The following is a 25,359-nucleotide window of genomic DNA, read 5'->3' as shown; positions in this document are numbered from 1 at the left end:
TGAATGTAAAACAGCTCATCACATCTTACAGCAAAAAGCAGAAAATAATTGAATTTGGATAGTGAATAACTAAGACATTCATCTGCTTTAGGCAAATAACAATTTTGGCATTAACACCTTATTATGTTTCTTAACCCCTTAACACCCAGGATCCTTATATAGGTTCAGATGAACAAATTCTTCAACATGTACATACGTTTCCAATTAGTTTTAATATTATTATTGAATAATTGAATAATAGTTACACTAGTTAGATCAACTCAGAATATGACACATACAGTAGTTGCTTACAAACTTAAACCTATACTGTACTTGAACACTAAATATCTAAAATATTCACAGTACTGAACATGCACCATACCATATACAGTATGTGTCATATATAGTTACCTGAGATGATCTTGTGCATTTGAACTTGATGTTTACAGCCTTGATGTGTGTTTGTTGTGCAGATTTATCCAGATGAGGGTCACTTCCTGTCAGAACAAAGTCGGCAGCATCTTTCAGCATCTCTGAGTAGCTACTTCCGATCCTGCCTGCAGGAGGACATCTTCCCACTCAGTGATGAGGAAGAGGAAGAGGAGGAGTAGGCTGAAGAGTGTATAAACAGCAGGACCATTACACACACACACACACACACCTTCATCCACACAGACCTGTGTAACACACACACACCAGTGCTCCCTGTAGGATCCCACCTTAAAGAGGCCTGCAGGTCTAAATGGAAAGATTTTTAGATTTTAGATAAGAGGGAGGGTGTGCCTGTGTGTATGTGTGTGTGAGTGTGTGTGTGCGTGTGATTAGATATGTATATATGCATGTGGGTTTATGTGTTGATGTTTAGACAATATGGATGTTGAGATATGGGCCTAAAAGGTGTGTAGGTGTTTTGGGGTGCGTGCGTGTGTGTGTGTGTGTGTGTGTGTGTATACTTGCTGATAATGGACATTTGTAACTGGAAACGAACTTGGTTGCTACAACAACAACCGAATCTTTCACATATCAGAAATCACTGCTATCTTAAGCCGGATGCTTCATGCACAGCACAGATTTTTCGGTTGAATCCTGATTTGGCCAATCACAGCACTGTCTGTTTGCGTGGACCTGATCCAGTCACACAGCTGCATGTTTGTGTTTGTTTTTTCTTCAAGTCTGTGTGCGGTAGACACCGGGACAAAAGCGCTGCACTTTGTTACCGCACAAGAAAATGCTCACTGTTTCCATGGTAACAACCTTCACCAAGAAGAAGTGGCATTTCCATCAACAAGCTCTAAACTACACTGAGAGGTTGAAATGATGAGGTTGATTCTTGCGCGCACACTCACACACACACTCACACACACACACACACATACACAAAGACAGGACTTTACTGAATGCTGTAAAAATCAGATGCCCTGTCCACACACAAAACTGTCCAACAGGTGAAAATATTTATTTCAGTAGGACATGTTTCTGGATCAATATTTCTTTATTGTAGCTCAAACAACATTGATTTCAACTAATAACTGCTATCTGATGTGATCACTGTGAGTGTCCTACTCCTTTGATTCCTGAATCACTTAAAAATTCCCTGCAGACAAATGTTGTTAAGTCCGCAGTTTTCCCACAGATGTGGATTACTTCTGGTCATTTTACCTCTACAGATTCAAATGAAATACTTTACTTATCATTTATGTATCTATACATTCTACACCAAACTGACCAACTAACCTTCAAATCATTACAAACGCACATGGCCATGGAAACACCCAACACATTCCTGAACTCCTCATGCACTAGCTGCCACAGAGGTGGAAGCTGATCAAATGTGTCTCCTGGCACCATTCATAAAATAAGCTCTGTACATTTCTGTATGCAGTATGTTGATGATCTGTAATAATGTGAAATGTTTTGATAAGCTATAAATACTGCTTTAAATACTGCTTTGTTTTAATATATTGCATGGAATTACTAAAATATTACTGTACAGTTGGTTATGGTAGTCATGGGTGGACTTTGAAAGCAATGTATAGAGCCCGGAAAGGGCAGATTTTCAGATCTTGAATTGTTTCTGGGCTGGTTTTATTGACCATAGACATGGTAACCCTACTCCAGACACTCAGTCACTTCCAGAAAGGAAAATGAATGTGTAGATCTGCATTTAATTCATAAAATGTATTAATTAATCAATCAATTCATTCATTCATTGTCACCACAGTCACCACTTTATCCTGGTCAAGTTTGTGGTCAATCTGCAAGATGGGAATATACCCTGGATGAGAAGCCAGTCTTTTGCAGGGCACCATGCACACACATGTTCACACAGTCACTCACACCTAGGGGCTATTTGGTATAACACGGTCACCTATGGGATGTTTCTGGGAGGTGGAAACCTACACAGTCAGTAACTCAAGCTCAGGATTGAACACAGGACCCTTGAGCTGTAAGGTAGCATTACTATTATTACATTGATCAGATAGACATCAGATAGCAGTGATCAGTTACATGTAATATTATTCAAGTAACAACAAAAAATATTGTTCATCCAGGAACATGTGCTACTTGAACAAAACACATTCACATGCTAGACACGAATTTTCAGTAATCACTAAATCACTTTGGAGCATTTTGCATTATTTTGTTAGTGTATTTAAACTGCAAGTGCGTTACAGATTTGTCTGAGTAAAGAGCAGTTTGCACAATTATGTCACAGAAAATAAATTAGAAGTATGCAACAGATCACACATGGAGACTGCAATAGCTTTAGAGCAACAGTAGTGCTTCAGAGTGAAATGAATTTCTGGGTAGTTGTCATTATCCTAGCTTATAATGAAATAGCACAGAAGTGTACACAGCATGCAGAGGGATTGTTTTCTTTGTAATCATTGGATGTAAATTATTAAGGTGACAAGAGCGCATTAAAAGACTTGAATGAGAGCATCATGCTGATGGCACAGCGTGATATACTGGAAGCTTCTGTAGCTTTTGTGCAACCGAAAAACTGAAACCTGTTCAAACACAACTCAGTGACTAATTATACAAAATGTGAGCTGAATGTGGAAACTGAGGAAGAATATTCTATACCATATTACCATGTTTAAATCTTTAGTGCAGTCATTAAAGTCATAGTGTGGACAGGCACTGTGTAAGGGTGCATGTGTGTGTATATAGTAGACTCCAGAGATGGCGGTGTGATTTGTACAGAAAAGTGTATCCAGTACATACATACAGTATATTTTTGCGATTTATCATATATCATAGTAGTTTAGCCAGCAGGGTAGATATTGTCATCAGTACATATCTGTGTTGATTTGATTGTTTATCTCTTTTGTAATTTAGATTTACTGTTTTTCTGCTTTATTTTTGTTTGTTTGGTTGGGATCAGGGCAATGAGAAGGAAGGGAGGTTGGAGGATTGGGCCTTTCTGTCCTCGAGTAATGACTATAAATAAACAGCTCATCCAAACTGACCCCGACTCAGTGATGTTACACATGTTATATGTCATCTCTTTAGCAGGAAAATCAACACTTATTACATTTTATTTATACAGAAATAATGGTGGTGAAAGTGTACAATACAACAAGCAAGAAACCAAACCACATATATACATATAGATACACACACACAGACACACACACCGATCAGCCATAACATTAAAACCACCTGCCTAATATTGTGTCGTCAAAACAGCTCTGACCCGTCGAGGCATGGACTCCACAAGACCTCTGAAGTTGTGCTGTAGTACCTGGCACCAAGACATTAGCAGCAGATCCTTTAAGTCCTGTAAGTTGTGAGGTGGGGCCTCCACGGATCGGACTTGTTTGTCCAGCACATCCCACAGATATTCGACCGGATTAAGATCTGAGGAATTTGGAGGCCAAGTCAACACCTTGAACTCTTTGTCATGTTCCTCAAACCATTCCTGAACAATTTTTCCAGTGTGGCAGGGCAGATCATCCTGCTGAAAGAGGCCACTGCCATTAGGGAATACCATTGCCATGAAGCGGCGTACTTGGTCTGCAACAATGTTTAGGTAGGTGGTACGTGTCAAAGTAATATCCACATGAATGCCAGTACCAAGGTTTCCCAGCAGAACATTGCCCAGAGCATCACACTGCCTCCACCGGCTTGCCTTCTTCCCATAGTGCATCCTGGTGCCATCTCTTCCCCAGATAAGCGATGCACACGCACCCGGCCGCCCAAATGATGTAAAAGATTCATCAGACCAGGCCACCTTCTTCCACTGCTCCATGATCCTTCTTCCATTGCTCCATGGTCCAGATCTGATGCTCATGTGCCCATTGTAGGTGCTTCCGGCGGTGGACAGAGGTCAGCATGGGCACTCTGACCGCTCTGTGGCTACACAGCCCCATACACAGCAAGCTGCGATGCACTGTGTGTTCTTACACCTTTCTATCATAGCCAGCATTAACTTTTTTTCAGCAATTTGTGGTACAGTAGCTCTTCTCTGGGATCGGACCAGACAGGATAGCCTTCGCTCCCCACGCCTTGTCAACGTTGCTCAGATCCTTACACTTGCCCATTATTCCTGCTTCCACCTACCTACTACCCTTAGACTTAGACTAAAATAAATAAGTCCAACAAATCCAACTAAACTTCTCAGTACATTGAAACATCAAAAAATCTTTTAGTTATCGCACACATACAGTATACTACAGATGATGAAAACAATGGAATATATCTTTATAGGTTTCAATTGATTTCATAATCTATTAAAAATTGTAATTTTTAATAGTTGTTTTTGTTTTTGGATTCTAACACTTCCTCCCTAATTTAGTCTTGGAGAGTTCCTGCCCACCAGTCAGCTCTCTGTCATACTACAGCTACCAACTGGGGAGGGCGAGGGCTATTACATGCCTTCTCCGAGACAAGTGAAGCCAGCCTACACATTTGGAAGAAAGTGTTATCTGCCCTGCCCTGCCATGAGTTCACAGACAAACACTTTTCTGTTGCTCCATTTGGGAGCCCTGTGTTATTGGATGATTATTAGAAATGTACTACTAGAACTGTACTGGATGCTTGGGTACACAAAGAACTCATAATAAGGATTTAAGATATATGCCAAACTATGTGTCTTATTGCAAATATATAAAACACGTAATCTAATGACACTTTCTTTTATACATGGACTGTAAAAATTAATTTAATTAATGTAGGAATTAGAGGGGCAAATACATTTGTATTCTACAATTCCTTTTTATTACAATATGACATATACTTGACATTTGGCTTATGTGTGATATATAAAGTCTTGAATGTGCCACTTGAATGTACACACACTACCATTTACACAAAATGATGCAGGGAAACAAATATTTACTGCATTAAAACAGTTAATATTATACTTAATGTTCATCAAGGATAACAGTGACCATATCTGCAGGGCTGAAGTACCTTGATGGATATAGACTCAATTCCAAATAAGCTGTAATATTGAGTTTATACAACCTTACAATCTCAAAACAGTCCAGAAATCAATCTTTAATTTATTTTAAAAATAATTTTTAAAAATCAGGATGATCAAAAATCCAAACTTTTTGAGAATAAAATAACTGAGATCTCACAGGTTTTTATCCAAAGATTTTATCCAAAGTCTCTAAGTCTCTTACTTCGTGCATAATGCTTAACAGAATAATATTGGAAAAATGCCCACTATTTTCTTTTCCTTCACCTTCTCCTTCACGTCTGCAGTATGGGGATTCAAGTATGTTTTATCCAAACATCATTCTTGTATGCAAGATTTTGTAAAATCTATCATTGCCCTTGCTTTATTGTAGTATGTTTACCTTTCATGAAATGAAGAGAAAGTAGAGCCTCATGAAAAGAGTATTTGGTTGATTTGTAAGCTTCATAGTATCTATAGGTATTGTAAACTTAGTCATTCATACCAGTGTAGTAACAGCATGACGGATCTTCCAAAATCTCAGACAGTCATTGCAAATCTGGTCAGTGTGTGACTCAGTGTGGCTGCTCCACTGCTACACCAGATAAGAAAGCCTTCTGTGCCTCTGGCAGGTAGGAGAGGGACCAGTGGGATTAGAATAAAGTCACCCATGTCAAGGATGCTTGTTATGGTAGCCATCTTGTCCTTAAATCCCACCGAGTCCAACTGAGATCACTTAAGCCACAGATGCTAGTCCTCCTCCCCAGTTTCCATGGTGACAGCAGTGTTTTCATGGAAGCACTCTCTGAAGAAGGTGATGACGGAACTCAGCATGTAGTGTTTGCTGCTGATGTCATGGCCATCGTCGGGAAAAATCTACAGCAATTCAGAAAGAGAGTGGGAGTGTGTATATGATTACAGAATGGATTGCATGAAAAAAGTATACTTTAGAATATTTATTACTGGGCTCTATTCAGAAGGCTGCCATACTGACCTGTAATGTATAGTTCACGTTATGCATAGATAACAGCTTCACCAGCTCAGCTGTGTGTTGAAAGTGAACAGAGGCTGCAAGAGAGAGACGAAGTGTAATAACATCCTTAGAGAAAAAGCTGCCAAGAAAATGACCAAATGTACTGTTCTGTTCTGTTCTGATATTTTCTGCTTATTTCATATCTTAATTTTTTAAGTGGATCAGTTGCAACTTTTGAAAATGATGCTTATAATTTTATGAAGTGACTGAACGACATAAATTACAATCTGCATCATGTCACGTCCAGATCCAACATTTCACCAGGAGTGCTTGATTATCAGCAAGAGCTGGTTTATCTCAATTCAACTGTCTCAATACTGTCATTCAGAGGTCTGCTTAACTCTACCAGACCAATACGATTAGCAGATAATACCACATGCTATTGTCAGGGATTTCTATTCATATACAATACTTTAGCCATCAGACCAATGCCTGTGTTCTAAAAATGCCGTAAGTGCCATGGTGATGTCCCTGTTTACCAGGAAAGCCATCAAATCAAGTATCTTCTGAGCACTTCTCTTCTGTGTCTCTTCAAAGTAGTGTTAAAAAATACTTCAAAGTACCATTCATCAGAAGGAAAGGATGGAGGGGATAAACTATTACACCTTTCAAATGGTCCAGATTCAGCTACTGCCAATGTTTCCTACACCATATTTCTTGCCTTTCTGTCGATCACTGATGGTCTTGTGTAGTTGGAATGAGCAGAGTTCTCTGTTCCCATTTCTGAAAGGGTCTCTGGGAACATGTTCAGAGAGAACTGGCATGTCAAGATGAAAACCTCACCTTGGTTTGCTTCATCAATACCTCAAACAAAGTAGCTAACCTCTTGAGAGAAAGGAGAACTACATGGCCAACTCATGGGAGAAGATATCATCACCCATTTCACAGACCCCCTTCATTTAGTAGTAGTTGCAGACAAAAATGTTTGAACATTCCACAGAACATTTCACATTCCTTCACATCTGTGGACAGTGCAGACTCATCTCAGGAAATCACAATTCCTCTGTGTTTAGTAAGAGTAGAGCTACTAAACTTTCTCCACATCAAACTCCTAGAGCACACCACTCCTCCATGGAATTGAATCTACCCTCTCTACCATGAAGAGACTAATGCCATGGATGAGTATATCCAGGAGCCTCTCCAACAGGGATTCATCTGTTCATTCACATCCCAAGCATCAGACACATTTTTTTTTCATGAAGAAGAAGAAGAAGAAGGCTAACATTCATGTATCAACTACAGAGGTTTGAACATAATCACTGTCAAAAAAGAGATTCTCTTCCTGTTGTTGCCTTAGCCATACAACTCAGACATTCATGATTTTTTGTTTGACTAGAGTTGAACATTATAATCTGATTTGGATTAAAGAATGTGATAAGTGGCAAGCAGGTGCTGCAAATAATTAGTGATGCCATATGGTTTAATCATTGCCCCATCCATGTTCCAGGTATTCATGAGTACTTTTCTCCAGGATATGCTCAACAAACAGGTAATAGTGGACACTGATGGCATATTCAGCATGACATATTAATGACATATTCAGCACGTTCACAAGGTTCACGTTCAGTCTTCAGTCCACTTCATTAGCATGGTTGCATAAGACCATGCTAATGATTAAACATTTAAAACCAGCAAACTGGCAAAAAAAGCGAAAGGTTTGTCCTATCCTAAGAGTTGCAACCATCTTGATGTAGAGTTGAACTTCCTCAGTAGTCTCTCTTTCTACGCAGTTCCTCACTAAATGTTGTTTTTAGGTCCCTTTCAAATGACAGTTGAATTATCTGTGCTTTCCTCAAATATAACATACTACTTCTGTGCTTGTTGAAAATGTCCTTCAGTGTTGAAGATGAGTGAAGAAATGATTTTCTTTCTGTCTAGTATAGTGTGCTGCCAGTGTTTTATGAGATTGTGATCAAAACAGTGCACATATGGTACTTCATGAATGAGCCTTTCTTGCATGTTTTTGCATTCCTCCATATTTACTAAGCATAACTCTGACACCACTGTGATATTGACTGAGAATCTTGTCCTGAAGACACTCAGTATTAAGGTTGGTCTCATCCACAAAATGAGGTGCAAGTGAGACAAATTCACAACCCATTGGGTCTTCAGTGCAGTCCACTTTGAGCATGCCATGAGCTACCTATTTATTTTTCCTATAACACTCATGAGTGCAACTGTCACTTTGAAGGTTGTGAGACATGTATGTGGCATTATTTGGAATAGTGCTAAAAGCATAGATCTTTATCTTTCCTAACATAGCCAGGAATAATACACTACCTTCCTAATCCTTACAATCTAAGGCATCTTTTTTTCTGAAAGGCAACTTGTTGACAGCAAGATATTCATCAATGCCAATTGCTGGTATATACATTTGCTTTCTTTTGAGCTGTGCCTAATTAACCAGAGTAGAAATTTCCATGCTCTTTGTAGCCCTTCTTTCTCTTTCCAAAGCATCAAGCACTTCAAATATTCTTTGCAAGTAGCACAGTAAGGGTCATACTAGCTCCTTATTGCTAGCATAGTGCCAGTTGCTATATCCAGTGTGAGTGAAAGTCTTATCAAATCTGAGCTGGTTTCTCATCCCCAAGATCATCCAGTACTTGTGGGGGCATTGGTGCTTGTTATGTCTTGACGTTGCTGGCATTGCTTGTACAAGGTTTGATCGGGGCGACTTCCTCACTAGGAGGCAAAAGGTAAAGATTGTCTATGTGGCTGAGGCTCGTTGTAGAAAACTGTCAAAATGGTCATCAGGCTCTTAAGTTAGTGCAGACCTGGGCAGCTTAATCTGCATATCATATTTGTTTTAAACTAACACGCTTAAATTATTATTATTTTATTTGATGCCACAAAATTCTCAACATGATGAATAGTCCACATGATGAACGGGAGTGATGTAGCTAGCAAGCGCTAAAATGCTCAGTAGAATTTTGAAGCTAGACATTAAAAATCAAGTTCAGAAGGCAAGTGCATAGTACATAATCTGATAGGTTAATACCAGATAATATCAACAAGACGCTCAGAGCAGATCCCACTGTTAAAAAAAATGCAAACTATTGCCTTGAATGCTAAGGGTAGGCCACCTTGCAGGACAAAATATAAATAGTTGAGGGAGCACAATATTTCAGTGGAGTGGGCATTGCTCCCTCAGCCCAAAACACCAGTTTCATCTGGAACATGTAAGAAGTGTGTATGTAGTGTGAGCTCTTCTATGGGATGGAGGCAAACTGAGCCACTCACTTACCATCAGCTGTCCCGTGTAGGATCAGAAATGTCTGCTTCTCAGTGGTGCTGATGTTAGAAAGCAGGCTAGAGATCTGACAAATACAAAAATTCATGCAGTGCCACTCAGTATGCAGATGTGCATACAATCTCTGGTCTACTTATATGCAATTGAATATATTACATTATCACAGCTAAGTCTGGTATAAAGCCTCACACTTTATATACCACAATATAATATAAAGCACAATATGATATTACTTTCTGCAAATAAATAAATGATACAATAATATGATCATATCATCATGCACAATGCAGAAACAAAATGCATGAAAAGAAACCTAGAAGAAGTTTTCTTGTGCTGTTAATATTAATTAATAGCTGTGAGCATAGAGGAGTTTTATCATAGAGGATACATGGAAGTTTCTTAAAGGCTATCTGGAAAAAAAATATTTTATATAAAGCCTTTCACAAAAGAAGAACGTATTGAAATCATTCTCATGGCTGGATGGGGAAGGTGTTGCAAGGTTGCGATGGACATGCAATTACATGCATAACACCAGATGTGTTAACACGCGTTCATCATGAGTGGGACAGACGACTCTGTGTGTGTTTAAAAGAAATGGCACTCATGTAGAGGATGTTTTGTAAATAAAGCTACATTTTGCTAAAAAGTGTTAATTTTCCCTACGTACTGAGAGTTTTAGATCCTGCAGATCTATATTTATAATTCATTAAAGCTGACTTGTGACAGCATCTATTGTTAGACAACATCTAGTTCTATACAAATTAAATAGTCTTTTGTATTTTGCGTTAATTCATTTTTCATTTGAAAATGAGGCACACACTGAAAAAGGATATTCATTTAAAGAAAACAATAAAAAACAATAAAATGCTGATTTGTTTCAATACCCAAGTCTAGAAATCAAATATTCATGCATCCAAATATGAAAATGCCCAGTGTAATGTACAAATATGGTATTCTATAGGCTATACTCTGGTAAAGATGTGTGTTCTGGTACCTTATTCAGTTTTCATACATTTATATTTAAAAAATGGGATCAGCATATGCAGAAATAGGTTTTGGGTGATTATAATATTCTTACATCACAGCACCTAATCCCAACAATGCCACAGCCATCCATGGAGCCAAGGGAGCAAAATTTACTGTACTGTCTGGGTGGGATGGGTGGCATACTCTCTCTCCTCTGTTGTGACTCTAGCAGGCATCTGTGAGCTCGTGTATGCAGAAGAGGGCAGATTGCCCTTTCCTCCGAGGGTCTTATGCTGCCCTGTGTTGTAGTATGAGAAGCAGTTTGAAAAGATCCAGTTGGCTGGCTTCAAGTGTCTTGGATAAAGCACATGTTCACCCTCCCCAGTCATTAGCTGTTGTATGATAAGAGAGAGCTGGCTGGTGGCTAGGAATTGGCAGGTGACAAATTTGGGGGGAAAAATCCCCCTAACAATGCAGCAAGTGAAAAATTCTGGTGAATTTTTCAGCTGCCATATCACCCTCTTCTACCATCATCCTCTTGCTATGTTTGGAATGCACATAGTGATCCATATTAGCAGTAGATCAGAGACGAAGAGCAAACTTTAATCTACCCTCTCTTCTTATTACTACCCAGAAACTGGGGTCATTCATTGGGTCATTCAAGATCGTTCATTAATTTTAGCCCCAAAATGAATCTTAAACAATAATGAAAAACAAAGGTGAAATATGAGAATGAACACAACGTACATGAACATTATGCCTAAATTTTGCAATTAATTGCATTTTTAACATTTTTTTTGTCATGTTTAATTTGATTTTATTTTATTTTATCCATTGCTATTTTTTATTATGTGTTACATTAACTCTTTACATATGTTTGTTTTCAATGCTATGTTTTCTGTAATAATAATAATAATGATGATGATGATGATGATGATGATGATTATTATTATTATTAGAAGAAGAAGAAGAAGAAAAAGAAGAGGGTTGCCTGTGCCACTTGTCTTACCTGATATTTATGTTCATCCTTGGCTGGGAACCCAAAATATCGCTCTGTAAATGCTGAAGCTTCACAGATAAACAAATGAGCATCTCTTTACTAAAGGTCAAATAACTTATTCCAATTCAAATACTTGAAATGCCTTTTTCAAGTCTCTAAAAGAAGACTCATACACTCAATGATAGAGAGTGTGTATGTGAGATACTGTTAGTGTTATTGTACTGTAATGGCTTCTGAGGTACCATAGAGTCTCCAGTCAGAGACGGGTGCCATGGCAACACCACAGCGGAATGGAGAGATGGGAGACAGGAGGAGAAGGGAGCTTAGGAAGCCGCCATATGCCTGCAGAACCACACACACACACACACACACACACACACACACACACACACATATTCTACATTTTTTGCACAACTTTGCACAGTTATGATGATTTTAAGATGATTTTAAAGATAAAACCACAAAGTATGAAAAACTCTATGTGGTTTGTGAGTTTCTACTACTTATGTATTCTGCTAGATAACTTGGGAAAACACTGAGGTTGAAAAGGTTAATATATCCAAAATAATGTATTTCAAACATTCAAATAATGTAGGGATTTTTTTTCTCATTCGCTTCACATCTGACAACTTCATCAGTACCAGTTTTGTGGTAATTCTTTAAACATTTGTGAATGAGGAAAGGCACTTTTTCTGTAGTGGAAGAAACATCACATGATGTTTTATTCCTGGAACAGAATATAATAACTCTGTTCTCTTCACCTTGCCAAAAACACCAACCCTGCTCCCATCAATGTACGATTGTTTCACCAGATACCTGGAAATACAAACAAGATTACCAAAGCTGATTTGATCCATATTAAGTGTGTTACATCAGACATCTTTAATCGTATCATCAAAGGTATTCATTCCAGCCAAATACAATAGGAGCTATACCTAATACTCATTTTAAAACCATATCATTATAAATACCTGTGATTGCATCACAATAATTGAATTCTGTATTAATGTGCCAGGTTTTAAACCAATAAAACCATTATACTACAGCCATTGCCATTCCATGGAGTGCCCTAATCTTTGTCCAATACGTTGCTTAGCAACTAAAGCTTAATGTTAACAGACTATATTGGCAGAAGAATTGTTTATTGTGAATATTATTGAACACTGAATCTTATGATATTGTTTTTGTTGCCGCCTCAATTCGTGCCTAAGAACACCCATGATAAAATCACTGTAACACACAGCCTCTCATGGCTTATTGAGTGTGGTTCCTCTCAGGGTTTCTTCCTCATATCATCTCAGGGAGCTTGTCCTTGTCACTGTGGCCTCTGACTTGCTTATTAGGCACCTATATCTAAATCTGCATCCGAATTTCTGTAAAGCTGCTTTGTGACAATGTCTTTTGTTAAAAGTGCTATACATATAAAATGGAACGGAATTGAATAAGACTTTAATTAGTAATAAAAGAAGCACTATGGTTTTATTATGAATGTAAAATCATAATAAATCGTTTTTCATTGTTTTCAGTCACATATGCACACATACTGCATATTGCATATTGTCTCTTACTCTAGAGCAGCAAGTTGATCCTGGAGCTCCACCACTCCCAGACGCTTGTGCACTTCCTGTAGAATCTTTTGTCCCTGGAAGCCGCTGCCTCTGCCATCCAGACGAGCCACAATCACATTGTCTGAGCTCACCAGAACAGAGTCCCAGTCCAGATGGAATTGTTCACTCACCTGCTGACCACCAGGGGCACTGTCACTAAAAACAAAGTAGAAAATACTTGTCGTATGTGTGTGCACGTGTATACTACACTGTGCACAGATTGAAAGCAGACTGAACAAAAGTGTCATGAAATCTATAGCAGGTGATAGGTAATCACTGATGTGCCAGGATCAATAAAGAGCTACCAGATTGTGTGTCAAGCCTCTGCAATACCAGCACTCTAATTGGACAGCAACACATCTGAAAGCTCCCACACACAATCCTCCATTTAAAGCTGGGATTTGTAGTATGAGTGTTTATGTTAAAGATTATTATTAACTAATTTAAAATTAATTTTAAAACACTTGGGATAAGCTTAATCTTCATAATAAAAAAGAGATAATCTGTGTAATGGGTTGGAAAAGCTTTAAAAAAATGTTCTTTCTAATGTGGTATCAGTTAGTGATTACATAATGAACTATTATCAGAAGCTTTATGTAATGGATTACACAATTTCACTAATGTATTCTGTTTAATTTCAATCTTTTCTGTATGTTTCATTTAATGGGTGCTTACTGAAATTGAAATGTTATTGAAACATTTTCTTAATGAGTGTTTTTGATTTTTGGACCATAATAAAGTTATTTCTACAACTAAACAGTGTACCAGGAGGCCAATTACAAACTTTCTTTATAACTGTATTCAGTTTCTACTTTCTCTGTTGTAAATGAGAAATGTCTTTTAAGTCTGATGCTGGCTTTGGTGGTGTTCAAGTTCTTTTCTCTTGTACACGCAATGGGTGTTTGTATGTGTTTGTGTATGTGTGTAAGAATGGTGAAATGGAGAATAATGGATGAACGTACAGTATGAAGAGCAGAGGATGCTGATTACGCTCATCAAAATCCACAGGATAGCTGAGCTCCAGTCGCAGTGCTGCAAACACACAGCTGATTATAACAGCTATCACTATGAACAAACATCTCAGTACCATCTTTAGTGTACTATATGCACAGTCACATATTATCTAAAAAAATCATTATGCTTGCACTGACTATTTGTATGTCATATCAGTGTTGATGACAGCAATTTGTTACCATGGTTATTGGAGGGTATGATTCTGATTTCTCTGCGGGGGATGTGTTTCTGTCTGAGCAAGACTCTGAACTCCAGACCAGATTCTATAGTCATATAACCTACAAAAACAAAAAATAAAATTGCTCATAAATCTTCTTTATGGCAGAAATTTACCATAAGGTGCTTTGGGGCAGTTTTACAAATCTGCTATGGAAAATATATTAATAGTTTTAATAATCAAGGAAGGAGCGCTACCGCAGGGCATTCATACCAGTGGCTGGCAGACTTTACAACACCGCATTACAGTGATGTTCAAATGTGCAATATTTTATAATTTTATAGAATTTTTTTTCTTTTATTATTCCTAAGGTGCATATAATTACAGTACAGTTTTTTTTGTTACTTTTGCTGATATTGTGTCATATTTAACTTTTCTTTCTTGCTATCATTAGTCTTTAATACCTGCACTTTAACTGTCTGTGAGCTGCTGTGATAAGTGAATTTCCCCACTGTGGGGTCAATAAAGTTTATCTTATCTTATCAAATAGGACATTACTTCAACATAAATAATTAGCATTAGGGATATTCCATTGTTTTCTTTTCTATCCACTCCCTATCTACTGCATCTGTAGCACACTGAACAATATATATATATATATATATATATATATATATATATATATATATATATATATATATATATATATATATATATAGATAGATAGACAGATAGATAGATATAGATATAGATATATATCTTCACTTAAAGGTCTTTGAAACTTAGATTTAAAATATGAATAATTCAATATTTCAGAGGTGGAAAAAAATAAAGATTTGTGCACAGGAGCATTGTCATGCCAGAACATGATTGGCCCCCTTAGATCCAGTGAGGTAAAATTGTAAAGCTACAGTATAGAAATACATCCTATAAAATTGTGTGCTTCCAACTTCGTGGCAACAGTTTGAGGAAGGCTCACATATGGGTGTGATGGTCAGGTGTCCACATACTTTTGGCCATATAGTGTAGCTCAACCAAAGTTCTATCATTTTAAAATCTGGTTACCCCCAATAGTGAAAAGTTAAAAATTCTATTCCAATTCCACTGAAAGATGCCCCACCTACCTTTACATTTATAACCTAATTTATATGGAGTATGCAATATGCAATAGAACTGATGCTAAGTTTAAGTTTAAGTGTTTAAGTGTAAGTTTTAATAAGTGTTAAAGTGTAAGTTTTAATAAGTGTTTAAGTGTAAGTTTTAATAACAATGTGAAGGCACAGGGGCATTGTGAACAATTTGACAGCCGCCAATTTGACAATTCATATACAAACTGAATTGATTACATTTATATCTATTTTGTTATGACATGTAACTCTCCAAAAACTCAGTCAAATCATGAAAAAAATCACACGCAGCTAGCAAGATTTTAGGCATCTTTAGGCAGACTGACTGCATTTACGGCTGTGTTTATTAAACTGGCGCACATATACATCTGTTGATACATACAAGATAACAAAGTACAAGCTACATATAAGACAACCGCAATGCAACACAATACACTTTGTAACAGCACAATAATTTACAGCTGCACAATACACAATGAGCAGCAGCAGGATAAACTAAATGGCAAACTGTGCAATGTTGACATGTTGAACAGAGTGACTGTGCAATTGGCATGTTGTGTACACCACTGCATACCAAATGAATGGTGCATTCTCACTTGTTTTCAGATGAACTTTGTTTCAGTGGTTAATTTGCAAAGTTAAACCAGCATACATTCTGTGAACCAAAATAGGTTTCCAGGAATACATTGCCATAGGCCTGAAATGTGACTATTGTTCTCACCAGACAGTACTGTGCCTATGCATTAGAGAAGGTCAGAATGTTCCCCAGCTATTTTATTCATTGTTAGGTAAAAATCAAGTGCAGTAATTATCAGTCTGAAAATCAAGCCAGTAATTATCTGATCATTTGCAAGGCATGTAATAATTTCATTTAATTCTAACATTACTGGCAATAAGCCCAGTGAAGTAGAAGACAGGCGAAAAAGACAAAAAAAAAAAAAAATCAATGAAAAGACAGAAAGTGTTCTTTAATTAGGGTTGTAATTATGGTTTAAATCATTTTATTCTTAGTGACTGTGTGTGGGTGTGTTTAATACTCACTGCTTATATTGGCAAGCTGGTGCACAGTAGTTTGGGGAATACCAGGCCCTGAGGAAAGACAAAACTTGAACACTTTAACCCTCTCAGCAAAATAAATCACTTTAGGTATTTATGTTAGTTCATGTATAATTAATTATGTCGACACAGCTATGCTTCTCAACCGTGCTAATTTACTGAAAATTAGCAGTAAATCACTACAATGTGCTGCTTCAAGTCTGATTAAATTAAAGGAGTACTTCAGTGTTTTCTAACTTTATCTCTATTTACTTCAACACTTTTCCCTTTACTGAGGAAACAAGAGAAAGCTTGTTTACATGAAACACACTTACGATAATGAAAGTCTAAGGGACGTTGTTTGGTCAACAAACATTTCTGTGAAACAGAAGCAGTGCAATGCATAAAACTGTGCAGATACAGGTCAAGAGCTTTAGTTAATGTTCACATCAACCATCAGGATGGGAAACAATTGTGATCTCTGTGACTTTAACTGTGGCATGGTTGTTGGTGCCAGATGGGCTGGTTTGAGTATTTCAGAAACTGCTGATCTCCTGGAATTTTCACACACAACACTCTCTAGAGTGTAGACAGAATGGTGCAAAAAATAAAAAAACAGCAGAGGGTCTGTAGGCTGAAACTCCTTGTTAATGAGAGAGATCAGAGGAAAATGGCCAGACTGGTAGTAACTGACAGTCTATAGTAACTCAAATAAGCACTCTTTGCAACCCTGAAAAGCATCTCAGAACACACATCAAACCTTGAGGTGGATGGGCTACAACAGCAGAAGACCACATCAGATTCCACTTCTGTCAGCCAAGAACAGGAATCTGAGGCTATCATGGGAACAGACTCACCCAAACTGGACCGCTGAAGACTGGAAAAAGACCAGGTGATTTTATTTTCGTTTATATATGAAAGTGCTAGCTTAGTGGTTAAGATGCTGGCTTTCTGATCAGAAAGTTATGAGTTCAAATCTCAGTGCTGCTAAGTTGTCACTGCTGGGCCCTTAACCCTCAATTACTCAGTAAATGAGATAATTGTGAGTCCCTCTGGATAAGGGTGTCTGCCAAAAGCCATAAATGTAAATATGGGTTACTATATCCTTTCTGGCAGTTTGAACCAACCTGGCCATTTTCCCCAGATCTCTCTTATCAACAAGGGGTTTCCACCCACAGAACTGTCCCTCAATGTTTTCTATTTTTCACACCATTCTGCGTAAACTCTACAGACTGTTGTGTGCAAACATCCTAGGAGATCAGCACTTTCTGAAATACTCAAACCAGCCCATCTGGTACCAAAATCCATGCCACAATCAGAGTCACAGAGATCACATTTTTTTCATTCTGATGTTTGACGTGAACATTACCTGAAACTCTTGCCCTGTATCTGCATGATTTTTTGCATTATGCTGCTGCCACATGATTGGCTGATTAGATAACTGCCTGAATGTGCAGGTGTACAGGTGTTCCTAGTGGATATAAAAAGTCTACACACCCCTGTAAAAATGGCACGTTTTTGTGATGTAAAAAAAAATTAACCAGGATAAATAATGTCAGAACCTTTTCTACCTTTACTGTGGAATTGCAACCTATAAATTAAAGTAAAAAAACAATAAGAATCATTTTAGGGGAAAAAATGAAAAGTAAAAAATGTACAATAACGTGGCTGCATAAGTGTGCACACTGCTAAACTAATACTTAGTTGAAGCACCTTTAGATTTGATCACAGCATTCAGTCTTTTTGGGTAAGAGTCATTCAGTTTGGCACATCTTGAGCAATATTTCGCCATATTTCTAAATGTCAAATTGGCTGGGCATCTCCTGTGCACAGCCCTCTTCAGGTTACAACACAGGTGATGCCTGTGATGCCATTCCTTTGTTGATTTGGGGGTGTGCTTTGGTTCGTTATCTTACTGAAAGGTGAAATTACTCTTCGACTTCAGTGTCTTACCAGAAGCCTTTAGGTTTTGTGTCAAAATTGACTGGTATTTGGAGCTATTCATTATTCCCTCCACTCTGATTAAAGCCCCAGTCCTATCTGAATAAAAAGAGCCCCGAAGTATGATGCTGCCACCTGCATGCTTCACTGAGGGGACGGTGTTCTTTTGGCAATGTGCTGGTTTTTTTCTTTTTTTTCTTTTTCACCAAACGCAGTATCTTCAGTAACTTTGGTCTCATCTGACCATAACACATTATTCCACATGGATTTGTTAGATTGGATGTTTTTTTTGGTTAAAAAGGCTTCCATCTTGTCACCCCACCCCCTAGCCTAGACCTATGAAGATTTCGGGAGATTGCTGTCACATGTACTTGCCAAAAATTGCTGCAATTCTTTTAATGTTGCTGTAGGCTTCCTGGCAATTTTAGAGAGACATCCTGTTCTTAGTAATGTCACTGTTGTGCAATATTTTCTCCACTTGTTGATTATTGTCATTACAGTGTTCCATGGTATATTCAGTGCCTTGGAATTTTTTTGTAGCCCTCTCCTGACATTTTTTCAACCATGAGATCCTGTACTTACTTTGTAAGCTCTTTGCTACTCATGGCTTTTCCAGTTAGAAGTTACCAAGAAGATGACAGGAAAATGTCAGGCTGTACTTTATTTGAAGTTAATTAGTCACTTTAATTGATGGAAGGTGTATACTTATTAGTATTGGATGTGATTGGATGTGATTGGTTGATTCTGAACACTACCACATTTCCAATTATAAAAGGGTGTGCACACTTATGCAAACTGGTTATTGGAATTTTTTCCCCCCTTTTTCCCCCTAAACCATTTCTGGTTGTTTGTCACTTTATTTTTATGTGCTGCAATTTCATAGTAAAGGTGCAAAAAGGTTCTGACATGGTTTAACTTAGTTTCATTGTTTTACATCACAAAAACCTGCCATTTTAACAGGGGTGTGACTTTTTATACCCCTTCACTGATGGAACTTCTTTTTCAGAAGAAATAATTCATTATTATTTGATACCAAAGTAGTTGTGTGGGACTGATCACACCTGTATACTAAAAAGCTTCAGGCAAAGTGTTATGGAAGGCTAAAAAGAGACAAAATATATAGAAAGATAAAATAAAATATAATGTAGAAAGCATACATCTGTATTTATTTTTCTGAATTAACCTCCTTAAAATTCAGTGTAGAAAAGGTACAGTGTAGAAAATCAAGGCTCTATCGTCAAATAGATTTTGTCAGTGTTCAGAAATTCAGATTCAATAATTCAGTTTTCAGATATTCAACCAGTCAAATTCAGTTTGCAGAATTCACTTTGACAAAAATACAAGTTAAGCATCTGGGATACTAAGGGATTGGGAAAAGCAATCTAGCTTGACTGGTCAAATCTGAGCAACCTAAATACAGTTTTTTGAATATCTGAAAACTGAATGATTGAATATGAATTTGTGAACACTAAAAAATATGAATTATGAACACTCCTTAAAATATGAATCTCTGAACACTGAAATAAAACAACTTGGAATTTCAAGGAGGTTTATTCATACACATCGAATAAAGGGGGTTAAAACACTTGTAACTTGATCTAATTTTCATCTAACTTGAAGCAGCAGTGTGCTGATTTACTGCTAAGTTTAGAAGCTTCTTAATGAAGTTCAAAATTAACAAGTTTTAATTTATATCTTATTTACATCTTATTTTCCCAGTTAAAAAAGTGAGATGTGTATGATATGTTGATGAAGAGGTGTGAACCTGCACAGTGCAGCAGTACTGATTTTATATCCGGACTCAGCATAGCATCATAATATGAGCAGTGAGGTTTGAACAGGGAACATGTCAAACACTCGCGATGAAACAGATCCACTGTCCTCACCCTAGACACACAAGTTAAAAGATTAGACCGATCCTTATGCAACTACACGCTGTTCAAATGTTCAAACGGTAGAGTAGGTCTGTCAAAACGTGATCACTGTAGTAGAGCCCTTACTAATCACGTGCAGTAGAGGTGAATTCTCCACAACTCACCTATATAGATGTCTTTGTGAGACTCCATCCTCTGTGCTGATATAATACCTACATAGAAACAAGACATTGACATTGAGGCCATCAGCAAATTACTGATACAGATTTATCCATCCAAATGTTTTTCATGTGTAGAGAAAACCTAGTGCTTTAAAACACAGATAACCTAGAACCTATAACATCTTGAGAAAACCCAGTGCTGACAACAGAAAATTGGAATTATTGTGCACTTTCATCAAATACTGTTATGCAACTTTTATTCTGACTGGAGAATAACTTGATGACATACACTATATGGCCAAAGGTTTGTGGACACCTGACCATCACACCCATATGTGGTTCTTCCCCAAACTGTTGCCACAAATTTGGAAGCACACAATTGTGTAGAATGTCTTTGTATGCTATAAAAGTACAATTTCCCTTCACTGGAACTAAGGGGTCCAAACATGTTCCAGCACGACAATGCCCCTGTGCACAAAGGGAGCTCCATGAAGACATGGTTTGCTAAGGTTGATGTGGAAGAACTCGAGTGTCCTGCAAAGAGCCCTAACCTCAACCCTAGTGAACACCATTGGGATGAACTGGAACGCTGACTGCACCCCAGACCTCCTCACCCAACATCAGGGTCTGATCTCACTAATGTGCTTGTGGAAAGCCTTCCCAGAAGTGTGGAGGATATTATAACAGCAAAGGAGGACTAAATCTGGAATGGGATGTATAAAAAGCACATATGGGTATACTGTTAAAGTGTCTACATACTTTTGGCCATATAGTGTATAGTGCCAGCAAACAGAAATAATCTTAGAAAAGATGAAATAAGTATTTAATATTGCCACAATTTTTTTCAGAATATTAGTTTTGATCATTATTTTTCCACTATTTTCCATTATTTCTATCTTTATCAGCATACATTAAAATAGTTTTTGTTATACTATGGCCTTTTAGTCAAATGCATTTCATTTTTATTTCCAGTTTTTTAATTTAGAAAATAAATATTTTTCATTAAAGCAGATGTACAGAAACCCCTCTCTTGTCTATGAGTGTGTAAAGAACAGAAAGGGTGGTTGTCTGTGTTTGTGTTATAGATACTCATACACACCCATCCACACATAAAGCCAGAATATTCCATCATTATTCTATGAAGATAAACAGAAAATGTATTAGAGAGAAAAATAATATATAGTGGATATAAAAAGTCTACACACCTCTGTTAAAACTGCAGGTTTTTGTGATTTAAAAATGAAACCAATGTAAATCATATCAGATCTTTTTCCACCTTTAATGTGTTACAGCAACCAACAACATTCAAGTGAAAACAAACAGAAACATTTTATGGGGAAAAAAAATGAAAAAGGAAAAACTTAGTAAATGGTTGCACAAGTGTGCACAGACCCTTAACTAATACTATGTTACCCCTTGCATGCATGAATTACATACAAACCTCAAGATTCTTAAGATATTTTAATATAGAATTGAATGTCATGTGAATTTTGAGAGTTTTTATTTCTAACTATCACTTATATTAAAACCTCAATGGTAAGAACACGATGAATAAAAAAAGCATAAAACCTTCTTCCTGAAATGGAGAAAAAAACAATCTCTTCCAAATGTTTATAAACAAAAATTGTTAACATTCGGGTCTAAAGTATTTTATATTGGTGAACACAATTATAGAAAATATTATTTTTTAAGAAAATACAGCAATATCCTTGTGATGTACAAAATTTATGCAGTTCTGGACTGATGCATGATGCAGCTGATTTTGGGGGGGGGGGGGGGGGGGAAACCCTAATCGGACACAAAAATGTTTTTTCTCTTAAATTGGTATTTTGAGTAGAAAGTTTGTAAACATAAACAGAGACACCCTGCACTGAGAATGACAAATAGCCTAGAGAGCAACAGAAATCAGGATTATGATTTATATTCAATTACATTCAAGACCTCTGGTGATTTGGAGGTGATTTACATCTTATATTTTACATCTCACATTTGGAGGTGATTTACATCTTATATTTTATTATAATACAGTAGAGTGGCGTGAAATTTTATTCCACTCTTCCTTGCAAAAATGCTCCAGCTCTATCAAATTGCAAGGGGATTTCCTGTGCACAGTCCTCTTCATGTCATTTCAATAGGATTTAGATCTGGGCTCTGACTGGGCCATTCCAAAATGCTGACCTTCTTCTGAAGCCATTCTTTTGTTAACTTGGGTTTGTGCTTTGAGTCGCTATCGTGCTGGAAGGTGAAATTTTAGATTGGTATTTGAAGCTATTCCCTCTATCTTGAGTGAAGCCCCAGACTCAGCTGAAAAGAAGCAGCCTCATAGCATGATGCTGCCACTACCATGCTTCACTATGGGTACGGTATTCTTTGGGTGATAAGCTATCTTGTTTCTGTGCCAAACATATCTTTTAGTATTATGCCCAAAAAGTTCTACACTGGTCTCATCAGACCATAGAGCATTTTGCCACATGGTTTGGGGTGATTTAGGCAGATTTATTTATTTATTTTTTTGAAAAAGGGTCTAACCAGTATTTGCCAGATATTCCTGCAGGAATGTCAAGAAGATCCTACAGAAACAGCTGATCATTATTTTGGGTTCATCAGAATCACCTCATTGACGACAGGTGCATGATAATTACTTTTGAACATGAGATTAAATGTGATTGGGTAATTCAGTCACATATGCATGCTTATGATATCAGGTTTATGTATTTTTTTCTTTTTCGTTTTTTAGTAAAATGCTTTGATTTGTTTTTCACTTGAATTTTGAAACTTGGTTGCAATAACACATTAAAGGTAGAAAAAGATCTGACATGATCTATCTTGGTTTCATTTATTTTTTTTTTTACATTGCTAAAAGGTACAATTTTAATAGCGATGTGTAGACTTTTTATATCCACTGTACATGTCTATATGAGACTCACACAGCGTTCAGGCTCTCATCATAGGCTAGCATCTTAGTGACTTCCCAGTTGCCAGATGTCAGGTGTCGTACATTGACCTCTCCATCAGTACTCTGAGGATCAGAGAGAGAGCAGAGAACAGAGGTCAAACAAATATAGATTCACTGTATGTCTGAAACCACACATGGTGCACTATTTTGGGAGATTTGTCATTTTATATTCACATATAAAAGGGAGTAGAGAATATCCAGTGCACTTATGAAAACCCACAATGCACCATGTCTAATCAATGAACCCAAGAATACACAGAATGCACTTTGCTGTGGAAGGGAATATGATGTGGAGAACTATAAGAGAGCAGGCTTCTATCTTTCATCCACCTGTTGTCAGTTTACCTGTGAACATTTTTGTTGAGGTAATCCAATAAACACTGAAATGAGTAATAAATCGAAAAAGAGTTAACTCTGTACCTGTTCTGACATCATGGTGAGGTGGCGGAAAGACCCCTGGCTGCCATGCTTTATGGGTAAAGTAATAAAGAACTTTGCTCCATCTTTAGAGAACACAGGCTCCTCATTCTGCACCACTCACACAGAAGAACAAGAATAACTCCACCTAATAAACTGAATATTGGGGAAGCTAAGTCTGAAAAAAAAAGCTGTGATCATTTGATTACCTGGCAGTCAATCCACTTGTCTGATGTCATCACATGCTTCTATAGTGAGAACATCCCAAATAAAAGACAAGAAAAGCACTTGTCCATATGTAGTATGTGTATGCATATTTGCATGTGCATTGGTCAGGAAGAGCAATCATCTAAGTGTGTGAAGCCATGTCAGACACCACTCACCCGTTCACACTCTCCGGTGTGTGTGTAACAGAGCGTGAGGATGGATGTGTTCTGAGCTCTGTTGAGCCAGCGCACAGCCACACGTTCCTCGGTCACCCACCGCACCATGCTTATGTAGTACTCGCTATCAATTAAATACCAAGAACACAAACATGTTTATGAATAGCACTTATTTCAACATGGCACTTATTTCAGCACAATTAGCCATTATCAGAAATTATAAGGCAGTTTATATTCTTTTGCTCCCTGTATATGGTACCTTTTTTCCAGGCTACTAGGAGGCAGAAGCTCGATGGTGGGAGATGAGCCATTCAGAGTGACCACATTCAGCTTCACTGTAGGGTTTATTTGGCCAGTCTGACACACACACACACACACACACACACACACACACACACACATATTTGTTTTACTACCCTTATGAGGACTTTCCTGTAACATAATTATTAATGTAGATAATTAATGCTATGCTAATTCATGCTAACCTTTCCCTCAGTAAGGTTTTGGCTATTTCAGTTTTCTAAATAAAAGCTGCTTTTAGATTTTGTAAAAATAAATAGCAGTTTTTCATGTGGGAACCAGCCAAATATGCCCACAAGATCAAAACTGTCAGATGTTCCTATCCTTGTGGGAACATTTCATCCCCACCAAGATATAACTAATTACTTAAAAGATTTAGTATTCAAATTTAAATATTAATGAACCTATAACATTTTTCTGCCACTGACAAATGGCTTCCTAGACAATATATATGCTTATACAACAGCACAGTTGAATTCTCGAAGGTGTGCATTAATTTTCTATAACAGCATGCCTCCCGGCTGTAACATAAACCAGGAAATAGATAAATAGCTTTATATTAATGCACTAGTTCTAATACATTATCGTTCCTATAATAACAGCTCATTCACAAGGATTTTTATGGCAGATGCTCCTAATAATAAATGGATTAAAAATGTGTTTTTGTTTCACAAAGAAAAGCATGTAATCTTTGCTGTGGAGAAGTTTTCTGTTTATGTAACATTTATGGAACATTTCGGGAGTCTCGGGTG

At 37.3% G+C, this 25,359-nt stretch overlaps 2 protein-coding genes across 3 annotated transcripts in view; one reads left to right on the top strand and one right to left on the bottom strand.

Annotated features, from left to right (window-relative positions):
* LOC113525964 (inactive dipeptidyl peptidase 10) overlaps positions 1-3,451 on the top strand; it is a 90,075-nt gene extending 86,624 nt beyond the window's left edge. For both annotated transcript variants that reach the window (XM_026912665.3, XM_026912666.3), the window contains exon 26: positions 453-3,451. In XM_026912665.3, coding sequence (XP_026768466.1) covers positions 453-590 — 138 coding nt within the window. In that variant the 3' untranslated portion in view covers positions 591-3,451. The remainder of the gene's footprint in view (positions 1-452) is intronic.
* Positions 3,452-5,144: 1,693 nt separating this feature from the next.
* Positions 5,145-25,359, bottom strand: part of LOC113525966 (inactive dipeptidyl peptidase 10) — a 56,909-nt gene continuing 36,694 nt past the window's right edge. The window contains exons 10-26 of the mRNA XM_026912668.3: positions 24,567-24,664; positions 24,308-24,431; positions 24,134-24,172; positions 23,928-24,035; positions 23,479-23,570; positions 20,555-20,602; positions 20,282-20,403; positions 16,582-16,629; positions 14,436-14,534; positions 14,205-14,274; positions 13,204-13,398; positions 12,397-12,451; positions 11,878-11,977; positions 11,645-11,703; positions 9,664-9,736; positions 6,381-6,454; positions 5,145-6,262 (exon numbers count right to left, since the gene is read on the bottom strand). Of these exons, the coding sequence (XP_026768469.3) occupies positions 6,137-6,262; positions 6,381-6,454; positions 9,664-9,736; positions 11,645-11,703; positions 11,878-11,977; positions 12,397-12,451; positions 13,204-13,398; positions 14,205-14,274; positions 14,436-14,534; positions 16,582-16,629; positions 20,282-20,403; positions 20,555-20,602; positions 23,479-23,570; positions 23,928-24,035; positions 24,134-24,172; positions 24,308-24,431; positions 24,567-24,664 (1,530 nt within the window). The 3' untranslated portion in view covers positions 5,145-6,136. The remainder of the gene's footprint in view (positions 6,263-6,380; positions 6,455-9,663; positions 9,737-11,644; positions 11,704-11,877; positions 11,978-12,396; positions 12,452-13,203; positions 13,399-14,204; positions 14,275-14,435; positions 14,535-16,581; positions 16,630-20,281; positions 20,404-20,554; positions 20,603-23,478; positions 23,571-23,927; positions 24,036-24,133; positions 24,173-24,307; positions 24,432-24,566; positions 24,665-25,359) is intronic.

This window comes from Pangasianodon hypophthalmus, chromosome 5 (assembly GCF_027358585.1).
Source record: "Pangasianodon hypophthalmus isolate fPanHyp1 chromosome 5, fPanHyp1.pri, whole genome shotgun sequence".
NCBI classification, from domain to species: Eukaryota; Metazoa; Chordata; class Actinopteri; order Siluriformes; family Pangasiidae; genus Pangasianodon; species Pangasianodon hypophthalmus.
Note: the sequence above shows the minus strand (reverse complement) of the source record. Positions and strands in the feature narration are given on the sequence as shown.